The sequence below is a fragment of the Tachysurus fulvidraco genome, chromosome 11 (assembly GCF_022655615.1).
Source record: "Tachysurus fulvidraco isolate hzauxx_2018 chromosome 11, HZAU_PFXX_2.0, whole genome shotgun sequence".
NCBI lineage: Eukaryota > Metazoa > Chordata > Actinopteri > Siluriformes > Bagridae > Tachysurus > Tachysurus fulvidraco.
The window spans coordinates 10,406,857-10,421,382 of record NC_062528.1 but is presented as its reverse complement, the minus strand read 5'-3'; the positions used below and the strand labels follow the sequence as shown (position 1 = coordinate 10,421,382).

General features: G+C 38.8%; 1 protein-coding gene across 1 annotated transcript in view; it reads left to right on the top strand.

Moving 5' to 3' along the window:
• rpa1 (replication protein A1) overlaps window positions 1-14,526 on the top strand; it is a 31,403-nt gene that overhangs the window by 5,152 nt on the left and 11,725 nt on the right. Inside the window, exons 6-13 of the mRNA XM_027147793.2 lie at window positions 429-527; window positions 1,264-1,381; window positions 1,488-1,590; window positions 1,685-1,753; window positions 2,064-2,256; window positions 2,934-3,070; window positions 3,883-4,031; window positions 10,992-11,121. Of these exons, the coding sequence (XP_027003594.1) occupies window positions 429-527; window positions 1,264-1,381; window positions 1,488-1,590; window positions 1,685-1,753; window positions 2,064-2,256; window positions 2,934-3,070; window positions 3,883-4,031; window positions 10,992-11,121 (998 nt within the window). The remainder of the gene's footprint in view (window positions 1-428; window positions 528-1,263; window positions 1,382-1,487; window positions 1,591-1,684; window positions 1,754-2,063; window positions 2,257-2,933; window positions 3,071-3,882; window positions 4,032-10,991; window positions 11,122-14,526) is intronic.

The window sequence follows — 14,526 nt, the reverse complement described above, 5'->3', positions numbered from 1 at the left end:
GAACGAGTCACATGCATTACAACGTCAAAGTGTTTAGCACCACTGAGAAACATATGGACAAAGTGGAATGGTTTGTTTAAACACGTGCATCAAAAATTGTTTTGTGCAAGCCATTAGGAAGTGATTTTTTTTCTTCTTTCTTCTTTTTCTGGTGGTGGTGGTTGTTGGTGGCGGGAAAAAATCCCAACCTACTATTGACCATTATATTTTAACAGTTCAATGAAGCTACTTGTCCAGCAGGCAACTGTGAATGTAAACCTAATGAGCCATCTATGTAATCTGTTTGTCCTGGCTGCCCAGGCTACCATTTTGTCCACTTCTGTGCTTGGTGATGGATGCCCCAAGAGAAAAGTGTTTCATGCCTCCTAATTTAAAACACCACTGAACCTTGTGTTTACTTTTAAGTTGGTACACATTTTTTGCTCCAGGTCAATCCAAGGCTCCACAGACTGTTCCTGCTCATGCTCCATCTGCTTCTCCGGCTACTTCTGCTGGTTCCTCACGTCCACTGCAGCCACAAAATGGAGGTAATTGTCCAGGTTTTAACAACCATATGCAACTATTTACATTTGTTTCATCAACACAGTATGTTACTATTTTGTTTTTCTAATGCATGTGCTACATTGAGATTTGCAATCTAATGCATAATTAGATTGAAACCTGTAATGTGTGCATCTTGTGTGCATTCCCACACATGGCCAGCAGGTGGCAAGATTTTGTTGTGCACAGTTTAGTGACCAAAATTCTTCTGTAATGACTTGCATCATTTCTTGGTAGTTTTATTAAACATTTTTATCTGCACATGGCTTTTAAAGAGGTGTAATAGAAATCATGATGAGGATGTATTTCCTGTCTGATGAGTAAAGAATGGCAAAAACATGAATTGCAATAAGTAAGATTTCATAATCTATTTTTTCTCCCTTTTTTCATGCTGTACAAAAAAATATATTGTCACAAGATCAAATTAGTTTCATGTCCTTTAATATGTAAATTATAAGCATAGAATAAAAATTTCCAGAAACTTCAAGCCATGCGTGAAATGGATTTTTGATCAATGATTGATCACAGACTCAGTATTGTTTAAATTTTTTTTTTGCCTAAATAAGTGTATATCCAGCCAGTCATGGTTGGCTCTATTACATGTTAAAAATGTATTTATTTTTATAAGAGCTCTTGCATAGTAGTGGATACTTAATTAACTTTGGCTGTCTCATCCAGGTTGTGCATGCTTCAGTGACTTCTCTTTTACTCTGTTCTCATTAGGCTCCATGAATAGAGGCTCCAGTCGTGATTTTGGAAAGAAGCCTATGACAGCTCCCAGCACACCAGGAGGCACTTCAAAAGTAGTGCCTATTGCCAGCCTTAATCCCTACCAGTCAAAGTTAGTAGGAATGCCTCCGTTTTGATTTCTTGTCTTGCTGTCAGGCATTTGTGTGTGCGACATCAATGTGTGCTGCTATTTTTGAGCTGAGATCCGTGTTCCCTAGATGGACCATTAGAGCACGAGTGACCAACAAGAGCGCCATTCGTACCTGGAGCAACTCTCGAGGGGATGGGAAGCTCTTCTCCATGGAGATTGTTGACGAAAGTGTAAGAAACTAATGTTTGGGGTTGGCTTTGTAGGAGAACATTGTCCTGTGAGTGTGTTAATCCTTGACTTTTCATTGATTGTGGTCTTTTATAGGGAGAAATTAGAGTGACTGGTTTTAATCAGGAGGTGGACAAATTCTTCTCCCTGATCGAACAGGGGAAGGCAAGTCGATTTTTTTTCCCTCCTGTCTATTTTCTGAGTAGTAACGGCTTAGTGTGAGAGTGTCAACCGAATTGAAATGTTTCCTCCAAAGAGTGGAATTTAATGTCCTAAGTCTTAAGTCTAGATCTTAATTAGTAGGTGAACATACTGTTGCTCGTTTGTCATTTATAAATGACCTTTACTAGCTGCATGGCTCACAGAATTAGACATATCTGGCACTGTTTTCCAGAATTCAAACAAGATCAAATCAGATAACATTCTAGTTGGATATACTTCTTAAACCTTCAGATCTGTTTATACTCCATGGCAGGTGTACTACATCTCTAAGGGCACTCTGAAGATCGCCAACAAACAGTTCACATCCCTTAAGAATGACTATGAGATGACCCTGAACGGCGAGTCGACCATCATCCCCTGTGACGACAGCTCTGACGTTCCCATGGTGCAGTGCGACTTTGTCTCCATTGCTGATTTGGATGCTCGGGATAAGGACGCCATTGTGGGTGAGCGTGCCAGTCGTGTGATAGTCATCATTAATAAGAGACGTTCTGATGATTCACATCGGTAGAGCAGCTAGGGTGAGCTGGTACCTTCTTGAGATTGATGCATCACTGGCCCAGGAGACTGCTGTAATTATAACAGCGGTGATGAATTTGGGGTTAATAATAGTGATGACAGTAATAGCCTGTGGCCCAATTTGACTTTCCAGTCCTTTTGGTAGGGGAGCAAAGAGGGGAAGTCTCTGTCACCGATAAAATAAGAAGGTAATAAGCGCAGTAGTAATTATGGTAATGGAAGCCGGAGCAAGGTAAAGTGCTGCATCCAGGCAGGTTTTGAGATAAGTGTTTGCGGTTATTCGTGAAATATTCTTAATAGTGCTCAAATGAGTCATAAAGGTATTAGATGAGGATTAAAAATGGTGGCTGAGTGGAGCAAGCATGGGAGCTTGGCATAATGAAACTGACGTGTTCTTGGATTACATCCAGAATGACTGAGTCTGTCCAATGCCATTTTTCTGCAACCATGTTTTCAGCAAAGGTGTTTAAAGTATATATAAAGTATTACTTAGGCAATATGTGACAAGCGTTTCATTACAAGCGCCATCAGCCAGCCTGTGTAATAATCAACTAATATGAAGCACTTCCATGTCATCTGCTTCTGTTCTGGTTTTTAACTTTAGATGTGATCGGTGTGTGTAAGAGTGTGGAGGATGTGACACGGATTACAACTAAGAACAGTCGCGAGGTTTCCAAGAGGAACATTCAGCTGATGGATATGTCTGGCAAAATTATCCAAGTCACCATGTGGGGAAATGAGGTAAGCCGTGCACATCCAGGAGGAGTAGGGAATGAAAAAGCAGGAAACAAAATGTCATTAGATGTTTACATGAAAATGTACAGAAAGAATAAAATTTGCATTTTCTTCCAACTTTTGCAGTAATTTAGAAACTAGGTGTTAAAAAGCCGAACTAACAAACGGCCAGCATTCTGTCAGACCTATTTTACACTTAGTTTATTGCGATATTCCTTTAACTTGCCATGAAATTCATCAGTGAATCAGTTAGGAAACTGAAAAGATATTGTATTGATCCAGCATTACAAGCTAATCAATATCCTGTATTGGATTAAGGCACCTTAAGACACACTATACATTCTTATTAAACATATGTTGAGCTGTCCAGCAGGGTTATGTAAAGTTTCAGATGTCCTTAAAAACACCAACACAATCTTATTCCTGTTTTATCATCCAAGCAGTGACATCATACACATCCGATATGATCGGCTCCAGACCTGACTCCATCAGGTCTCCGAGCCTTTTATGGATTGTACATTTATGATCCTCATATCATGTTTCCTAATGACAGCTAAGTGTTTTGTGTAAAAGGGCCTGTGCATGTAGAGATCTTGTTCTGCACGCTGCCTCAGCACATGTAATCTGTCAACTGCGGGTAGCATAGCGTTTCATTCCGATATGCTTTACATGACATGCTATGAAGAGCTTTTGGTGTTATAGAATAACTAATAAGCTAATAGATTAGCTAATATCCTAAGTAAAACCCGTTTCTAAATCATTGCTCAGTCTTAGAATCATTGCAAATGCTAATCTCTGTCTGCCATTCGTCCCTTCAGGCAGAGACATTTGATGGCACCGGACAGCCTATCTTGGCAATAAAGGGTGCCAGACTCTCGGATTTTGGAGGGCGCTCTCTTTCCACTCTCTACAGCAGCACACTGATGATTAACCCTGACATTCCTGAGGCATACAAACTGCGAGGCTGGTGAGTTATCTGTATCATTACTGGTTTACTGATATAATTACTTGATCCCGCATGATGAATGGTGTTAATGTGGAGGAAATGGAGAGTAAATGACATTGTAACATTAGTATGCAGAGATGAGTGCAGGATTTGTATTGTAAATAGGTGCACATCTTTCTAGAATTGTTGTCAGGTTCACACATGAAATGTTGTGCTTTGTCTTTTGTGACTGACCTCAGATATGTTCTAATGTCACCTGATCACTGTCAGTGAACTGCGCAGTGGCTCGGTCATATGCAGCCACAAGAAACGTGGCAGATCTCCTTTTTTTTTTTTTTTTGGACTGGTTTTGTGTTGTATTCCTTGTGAGAATTGGGACAAGCTAAGATGAGGCTACTAAAGCCATTTATGTGCAGCTTTCTGCATTGGGCATTATAACACAAGACTCTTCTTCCAGATCTGATATAATGCACTAAATCATAACCCAGCACTAGTATTTCACATGTCCGTTGTGACTCACACACAAATGGTAGTTTACATTGCCTTTGGTAAGCGTTGCAGTGCCATGTGTATAAGCAAACTTAGATCAAGTTTCACATTGAAAATAGATACAAATAAATAAATAAATGAAGTGAGGGGAAACAGAATGTGTAATAGATAGACAAGGAGCAGAACTGGGTTGATCCACATGCTCATGTCTGCCTCCATTAGAATCACACAAGACCCTGCTTATTCCTTGCAGAACCTTTTACTGGCCTTTACTGAAAAAGGAATTATAAAACAGCTACTGTATGACTCATATTTTCATCTTTTCCTGCCAGTTCAGTTATTTATTACTCGAATTATGGTGCACGATGTTTACCCTGTACTGCAATACACAAGTAGCTTGATTGTCATGTAAAGGCTTGTTAGAATCACAGGACTGGTTAAAAAAACATAGCCGTGATTGAAGATCAAGCACTACCATGCATGACATTTATTTACAAAAGCTATGAATGGCAGAACTGGGAAATAATGTATCTGATTTACACACGGCAGCATTGTCATTATTATACAAAAGGGCCAAAATGACCACAATTAATCAACTTGTTTGAATGTAAAACAGCATCATTACAGTTTTATTGCATCCTTGGGCTTGTAAAGTGTGGAACTGAAAGTGGTCTGTAAAAAAAAAAACTTTTTAACAAATCTGCTTAGATGCTAATAATAACAGACGATGAGCATTGCACAGTGGTGGACAAATCCTTAGCCCTGGCACCCGGGAAAAATTAATTAGCTTGCAGATTTTTCAGAATAATCGCATCTTTGTGCCAGGTGATGTCACCACAGCACACATTCAGTCAAAGCCCTGTTTCAAAATTCAAATTTTATTTGTCACATACACAGACATGCAGTGAAATGCTTTTAAGTTTTTGCATATCCCAGGTTATTATAAGAGCACAGGGTCAGCCATAGTACGGCACCCTTGCAGCAGGCGGGGTTAAGGACCCAACGTTGATGTCTCAGCAGCTTGTGGGCTTGAACCCCGACCTTCTGATCAGTAACCCGAAGCCTTAACCACTGGACCATCATGTGCCTCAATGTTTGATTCACCTACAAGAAGTGCATCCATCATAGAACATAATTATGCATGTGTCTTCACTGGTTTAAAAGAAGAATCCTGTTCTCCAGTTTTCTGCAAAAAATAAACCACAAAAAGTTGCATTGCAAATTTGAACATTTTAGCAGCAACAATAAAAGCTCTAAACTCCTGCAGGGACTGGTCTTTTACCTGTGATGCTAAGAGAACATTGCAACTCATAGCCGAACTTTTGCCAATGACCGATTTTTATTTGTTCATTTTATTTATTTATTTATTTATTTATTTTTAAAAGATTAGTCTTACTGCACTTAAGGTAGAAAAACTTGCTTCTTATACTGTGTTTTTATTTATTTATTTATTTATTTATGGAAGTCTTGCCTCACTGTTTTATAGCTGTAAGCTAAAACAGGTAATAGACTTCTTTTTTTAAATGAAAGCTAACATTTTGAAATTATTAAAGATTGGCAACATTTTCAGTGTAGCGCTGTAGAGAAGTCAAAATGCATGCTAAGCAGTCATTGTTTAGGTGCCGTGTCTCTGGTCACACTAAACTCCACTCCACTTCACATCGATTGAGCTGTCCATTTGATTATAGATCTTACCACTCAAGCTAACAATCAGTGCTGAAGTCTAAGATAAAAGCAAGTCTCTTGGAGCTTTGATTAATTCCACCCAGTGTGTTTTCATTTATTTACTTCCCAATAACACAGGTCTTGTCCCCGGGGGAAATCGGATGAAAGCTGTAAATAATGGGTGAAATAACATGAATTTTGCATTATATTCTGCTGCATTTGCCGTTCAATAATTCTGTATTTTCTAAAGTCTGTAAACATTGTGTGGGTAATTATTTTTAGTGCGATCTGATGGTTTCATTTACATAATGAGAGTCGTGGAATGTAGATGATCAGAAAGGCAAACCGACGTGAGAGCACTTGACTGGTGGTGGTGTGTTTGCTTCCAGTTGTGTATAGATTTCAGATTCTGAATGTACGTCCTTCTTCTGCTGAGAGAGGAAGACGCTCGGTGAGTGGTATTAATTAGTTTGGGAGCTTAATTCAAGAGGCTGGTTTATGTTTTGCTCCTGTGGAAGGAAAAGTAGCTGTTAGGCTCTTGGACATTTCTGGAATCTTCTCCTCTGCCTTCAGGGATAATGAGACAGAAAAGTTGGTTCCATAGTCAGAGGCACCACAAATCAGCAGCACAGACGTAACAGAGAAAGCACTTAAGGTCCGGTCCGTTTACTGTATAATGTCTTCTGCATTCAGTGCTTTCAGGCTTCAGCTTGCACTTGTAAGTCACAGCCTGTCGATCATTATGGGCTAATTCGTCTGATAATCCATTTACCCCAGTCTGATTGCACAAAAGGCTGGTGTATGTCATTGAAATGATCCCATGGGAAACGAGCGGGAAAATGATCCTCAGCCAGAGACAGAGTAAGTCTTTAATTGCTCTGTAGTTAACCACATGGATGATGGATGATCCCACTCGAATCCTGCACCATTTTATCTCCTAGAACAGATCTTGAGGTTTTCTCCAGGTTGCACTGATGTAGAACTGGAAGAACTGATAAAATGCTGTCAGATCTTTCTGCTGCATCTTTAAATGAAAGAGGCTTTGCATTAAAAATTAGATTTGCTCTGAGCTGTTGCGCTACCATGTCTCCGCCTTGAGCAAGTACTAAATAATTAAAATGGCTAATTAATTTTGTGAAATTAATTCAAATACTGTGTTGACTGTTTTATTTGCTACAGCTTTCAATGATCATTAACTGCCTCCATTATCTAATGGCTCACAGTTTGTGTGTTTATTTGTTTCGCTGCAAACACATGTATGTGCACTGTGACGGAACCAGTTAATCACTAGATTATAGTCAAGTTGCCCCAGTTTGGATTATGTTCTGTTAAGAGTTAACCTGATGTGACGTCTTGCAGCTGAAATGTTCTCCATTAGATGGCATCACAGCTCCGGTGGACTTGTATCCTGTCCTCATGGTAGGAGGCTTTCTGCTCGCCCTCATCTGTCCTTGTATAGTCTGGCCTGCTCTTGGGTTTTTCAGCTCTCCGTGTAGGAATATGTAGGATGAAGGGATGCAGCTAACAGTTTCATAATGAATGAATATGTTTAAAACTGCTTTAATGGATAATTCTGTAATTCTTTTCAGATCTTCAGCATTTTATTTATTTTGAATTTCTGTATATTTGTAGTTTAAAATGTCAGGGCTGCAAAGGGTTTAGTTGTATACTCTTGTCATCATCAGCCTAGGAAACAAATGGCTTGTTTTTGCAAGGAACCTTGTAATAATGCTGTACCATTCAAGTTCAGCATTGTTAAACTTCATTTCAGACTCCACATTTTTTGACCAACGTCTTTGCGGCTCTGTCACTTGTGTTAGCTAAACTGATTAAACAAATGAAATGTTTCTTGCCTTTGTTCGCATCATTGATGCCAACCAGTAGTAGTTAGGTTGATTTGCCTTTTAGTGTGTTTTTTCTTTTAGTGTGCTATAATAGAAAAATCATTCATGTCTGCACGGTTCATTTATAATTTTGTTTTTGTATTTGTTGTTTTGTTTTTTTTTATGTTCAGACTCGTATGTTATAAATTTATTTTTCATGTATAAATCACCTCAACAGCCACTTTAAAAGGGCATCTGTAAAGGGGCGACCTGGATGTTCGTACATTTATCCAATCAGACAGTCATGTAACAGCAGCACAGTGAATAACATCATGCACATTCAGGCCAAGAACTTCAGCATTACATCTGAATAGGGGAAAATGTCATCTAAGTGACTGACAGTGGCATGTTTGTTGGTGCTGATTTGAGTATCTTTGAAGCTGCTGATCTCCAGGGATTTGCATGCACAACAGTCTCTGGAGTGGTGTTTGAAAAGCAGAAAAACCTCCAGTGGGTGACAGTTGTGCTGGCCTTGTTGATGTGAGAGGGCAGAAGAGAAAGGCCAAACTGGATTCTGCAGACAGGGGGCTTTTTTTAACTCAAATATCCATTAGCCCAACACAGGTTGCCTAACACACAGGTCTTGTTCTGCTGTTGCACACCAAGATTTGGCTTTTTGTGCTTTCTTAGAAGCTTAACTACTATATACAAAAAAACCTTAGCTGTAATTTGAGTAACTAGCATTTCTATCAAATCAAAGCACTCTGGCTATTTTCCTCAGATGTCTTTTTATAAACAAGGTATTTCCACGAATTGAAAATTTTTGCATGAAAATCCCATGACATCAGCAGTTTCTGAAACACTCCAACCAGCCTGTCTGCCACACTCCAGGTCACAGAGATCACATTTCCTCCATTCTAGTGTTGCCTGTTTGAACATTTAACTCAATCTCTTGCCCTGTATTTGCATGATTTCATGCATTGCACCCTGATATGTGATTGGCTGATTGCCTATTTGCTAGAATGAGCAGATTTACACGTTTCAATTAATGTGAGCAGTGAGTAGTTATACTGAGAATCTTTAAACTTGCGTAATGTATCAGGCTTGATCTGCTTCTGCATTAGATCATCATTTCCTCAGCTCCCACATTTAGAAGAATAATCAAGTGTCATCCTCTCCACTCCCTCCCCCCCGGCATTATTTGAGCAAATCCACTATTTCAGCTTTAACAGTGTTCTGAGAAAATGTTAATCTATTCTATATCATTTCAAGCAGCTCATTCAGGAGATATTTTCATACCTGTTTCTTTGTTTGTCAGGTGTTTGAACATCTGTAAAGGAGATCACTAATTATTCTGTAAAGCATCTGTAAAGCAATCATGTGTATTCTCACTAACAGTTATCACTAACATCTCATAAGAGTTGAAATCTCACTGATGGCATGCATGTCATATTGAGTGTGCCCTTTAAGTAAGCTATCCTTCTTCATCAAGTACATGGTGAATGTGTTTGTGTTCGTTTGTTCTTGTGCATGTCCGTCTGTGACTGTCTACATATTCCCCTTATTGCGCAATATACCATTTGCTCTGTCTGCACTGTTTCAGTCCTTTTGTGTACACCTCTTGATGTGTCATGAAATGGGTTTATGCCCAGTCTGTTTTTCCTACTGTCTGACCCAGTCACTTTGGCTCACTTTAGGCATGCTGCAGTGAGCACTTGCTCGTCAGTCCAGCACTCGATAGCTCATGCCAGCTCCAATTTGTCCCTTTTGTGGTTTCCTTCCATACACATTCTTTGCACTGTGGCCCTGCTTATTCCTCCATATTTGCAGCTCAGTCAGCAATTTCCTGTCATTTGATTCAGCGACATAATTTGGTTTTATAGGTCAAGTCTAAGCAGAGTGCTGTTAGTTCTTAATGATGCAGATGTACTAGATTGTATCTGCAGCTTTTCTCTTTTTCCTGTAGGCAATTATCCTGTGGCCTAAATGTGGCTTTAACCTATATTTTCTGATTTCACCAGAACATTCTCACTTTACTCAGTGTAAATTACACTTGTACAGTACAGTTGTTTTACTATTTAAAATGTGTCCTATTCACCTGTCTCCATGTACATGTTTGCTTATGTATTTTTGTGTGCCTCTTGTCTACCCAGGTATAAATTTATAGATTTTTATTCTTATTCAGTTATTTTGTGTGATCTTGCTCCTGCTATGGATGTTGCTCTTGATGCTGATCAGTGTTAAAAATAAATAACACCTAACCAGAACAAGCTTGACAGAAATAGTGCTTTTTTTCAGAAGTAGGTTGATTCATTTTCAATTCATTAGGCACTCTATATTTAGACCATTACTTGTGCGCAAACGGATATAACAAAGCAGAAAAAGAGCGTAGCAAGGAGGGACCCTATACAGTGCTGGAGAATTAAACTCATTTTTCAGGGTGAAATAAAATTGGCAGACCCCCTACATGCCAGTGCCACCTACTTATTCATTTATGGGTCCTTTTACAATTAAGGACCAGTGTTTTCGAGAATAAGGCTGGAAGCCGGTATTTACCGCGTTGCTTCTCTCACAGCATCCTGGGCCTCCAGCCTATATATTAGAACAAATTATTGATCCCTCACATGTTGTCCCGACCTGAGTGGGTTTTGTTTCTCTGCATCATTCTTTCCTCCGTCACTTTGGAACACCTCAGGCAATCCGGGGAAATGGGTTTCTAATTTCATCCGCCCGACCCCCACACCACCTTACTCAACTGTCCGTGTTGTTGATTCATTTCCCAAGTAGCCTCGCTGCTGCCATTGTTGTTGCTGCTGCTTTTATCCCACTTTCTTTCCAGCTACAGCTGCTTACTCAGCTTTTTATTGCAGCTTTGATGTTGACTGCTGAGTTGAGCTACCAGGGTGAAAAGTTGCGGGCAAACACACACGCGCACACACACACACACACGCACACACACAGAGACTTTAGAGACTTTAGACATGTTATGTTTGTATGTTGACAGGTATGATAAAGAGGGTCATGCCCTAGATGGTCAGTCTATGACAGAAATGAGAGGAGGAGGCGGCGGAGGCCCCACTAACTGGAAGACTTTGGCAGATGTCAAAAACGAACACCTGGGTCACGGCGACAAGGTAAATGCTCTTCTGATTTAACATGCTCAAAACCTAAAATGGCAATTAGTTCATTTAATCCAAGAAAAAAACATTACGGTTACAATGGAGTATGCGAATGAATGTTTTGGGCTCATGAAGGTCATCCTAAACTCCGTTTTGAAGTCCCAGAAACTACATTCATCATGAAATAATGAATTTTGTTGAAATTAGCAAAAAAGACTTAATCCCCTTGTGATTGATTTTTTTTTTCCCCCAACTGTCGCTGCATTATCATTTAATCTGTAAATAATGTTGCTGAGCTTGAACAATACTCGGTGTGTTTGATGTAGTTCTTTTTATTAAAATCACAGTTGTGCCCTTCCCGTTTAGGCTTCATTAAGCATTACTGAAGGATCTGAGATGAGATAGAGGTGACAGATTAGTTGGGCTTTATTGAGCTTGATAATTAAGAGCTTATGGTTCAGACGGTAAATCTGCTCATTTTGGCTTCATTTACACTCTTGGCAACAAACGTTGCTTGTTTTGGTTGAACATTACGTTCTTTCATGCTAAGTAACATGCAAAAGCTTTGATTATGTTACGGATCTTTATCTCAGGCAGTTTTTCCTCCTGTTTTAGTTCTGCCTCATTAATATGTCTAGTTTAACATTGATCAGATTGCATTAAATTCAGCTCTTAAACTTTATAATTAAGAGTTTAATATCATTGTCTCAGTGGGAGAGCACAATCTCACTGCTTTATGTACTAATACCACAAGACACTAACAAGCTGATTGCCAGCACTCATTTTCGTGTTTCCATCCAGTGATGTAAACAGCAGAATGACTACTGTAGCACATGAGAGGAAGCAGGAACAACCGTATCTTCCTTTCTCAACTACAGCATTCAGCTGTCGCAACACCTTACTGTACATCTTACCTGGGATCTGAGGAGAAATCCCAGTGGTAGGATACACCACTTTATAGGCTAGACCAGGTGGATATTTGTGATATTCCTAAACTTTGTGATTTGGCATGCTCCAGTGGATTTAACAGGGTTGTATTGATTATGCCTGACATTCAAACTATGTGAACTCACCCAAGGACATTCGCTTACATTCTTACTAGATTCGTGATGCCTGCTCTGAGGCTGAATATGAATGATATGGATCTGTTGTGAATTCAGGAAAAAGACAATACTCTCTCACTCTCTCTCTCTCTCTCTCTCTCTCTCTCTATATATATATATATATATATCATATATATCATGTCATCTGTATCATGTCATCTTGAGCATCAGTGAATGTTTGCAGCTTTTGTAGTAGTTTGGAAGTGAACGAGTCTTTCAGTTGTACTAAGTGTGTTTGAAAGGGTCAAATATGCAGAAGGTGCTGGAAATGCAAATACCCTGCAGGATCTTGAGACGTTTTCTGAAATACAATAGGCAGGTTCACACACACTCACACACATAAACACAAAATGGTTGTTTATCATCCAGGTAACAACACACAGTAATAAGAGTCAAGCATATAAACTTTTGAACTGATTCATATGTGTAAACTCTTATCATTTGTGTCTTGTGCTCTATTATGTAAATAATAGCTTTTGCGAGGTGTGCTAAACTAATGGACCACCTTAGATATAGTTCTAAAAATACGTGTTTTCCTGAACTGAAATATATTTAAAGATTCGCTGGCAGCTTTTTTCGAAACTCTCACCTGCATCTCTTTTACAACCCAATTTACTTATGGAACGACATTAATTGCAAATCGTAAAGAATTCCACATTTCTAACAGGAATTGAGATCTCACTTTGATCATCTAGGGCGGGGTGTCAAACTCTGGCCCATGGGCCAAATTTGGCCCCCGGTGTAATTATATTTGGCCCGCGAGATCATATCAGATGTGCATTACAGCTGGCTAGCTGCATGCTCCGCTAATATTACAAATCCCAGAATGCCTTGCCACTGTATTGACGCGTAGTCACGAACAGCAAGTTCCCCTCATTCTCTGTTGACAGTCGTTAACAACCATGTTACAGTCACATCGTTCAAGTTAATGCCACCCCCCACAAAAATGGCCAAACGAAAGATGGACAATAGGAGCTTTCAAGACAGGTGGGAGGCAGATTATCTGTTCACGAATATAAAGGACGCTAACGGAGCTAACGTGTCTGTAACGAAAGAATATAACATAAGAAGTCACTATGAAATGAAACATGATACACTATGAAACGAAACAGAGTGTAACAAACTGAGTTTGAATATAGGTTTTCTTTATGCACTTTTTCTACGCCAAGGCCTGAACTGTTAATAGTCGAAAAGTCGGATTTTCATTGAATGAAAATTATTTTTGGTTGTTTTGTTGTTGGTTTTGAAAAAGATCCACTTCAAAAAGGAACTTAAAATGATACAGTGAGAGGCATCATTTATTTTATTTATTTAAATAAGAAATGAACACCACTGATGTGTCTTTTATTTCAAATTTAATTTTTTATGTGTTTGTAATATCAAGTTCTGGTTGTTCCAAATCCTGTGTTTAAGCAAAACTAAAGTTTGTTTCCATATGAAAAAGGTTGAACATCACATATCAGTTGCATTTTTCAATAAATATTCAGTTTGGCCCGTGACTTTCTCAGCTTTATATTTTGGCCCACTGTGAATTTGAGTTTGACACCCCTGATCTGTGTCAATCACAGGCTCATCACCTGAGGTAAAAGTCACACTGCTTTAAAACACGTCTCATTATTGTCTCACTCGAATGATCTCCGTTCACACTACCATTGGTGGGGAAATGAGCGGCGTGACAATTTTTCCTTAATAGGTTTTTAATGTTTTAAAATGTTGCTGTTATCTGTACAGAGTATGTAATTGTTCTTTTGGTGATGATGTGAAGGCACAGGAGCATCACAGGCATCACAAAAGCCTATTAGTATTCGCTTAGCTTGCAAAGTTGTAAACAACCTTAGGCAGACTGACTTTGTTAACTGCTTCATTTACTTTCATATAGATATATGTGCTGCCGAAAGAATTCTCAGGAAAAGATCTTTGTGAGTTAGTAGCACTGTAGCACTGCATCAAAATAATTGAGATGGCCATGAAGTCCACTGTATAAAAATAATATTGCCAAACACTACACTTCAGCATTTCTCTCCATTTTTATTTTATATATATATATATATATATATATATATATATATATATATATATATATATATATATATATATATATATATATATATATATATATAAAACTATTTATTTATTTTTTATAAACAAAAATTCCTGGCTTCTTTTGCTAACATACCACGCAGGTAGACATCGAGGACAGGTTTCAAAGGTAACGCAAGTAGAATCTTTTCCATGCTGTTTTTGTAAAATATACATGTTATCCTAGAGTAAGAGATCTTTCACTATGTTATTGACAGAAAAGCTCATTTCTGGTCAA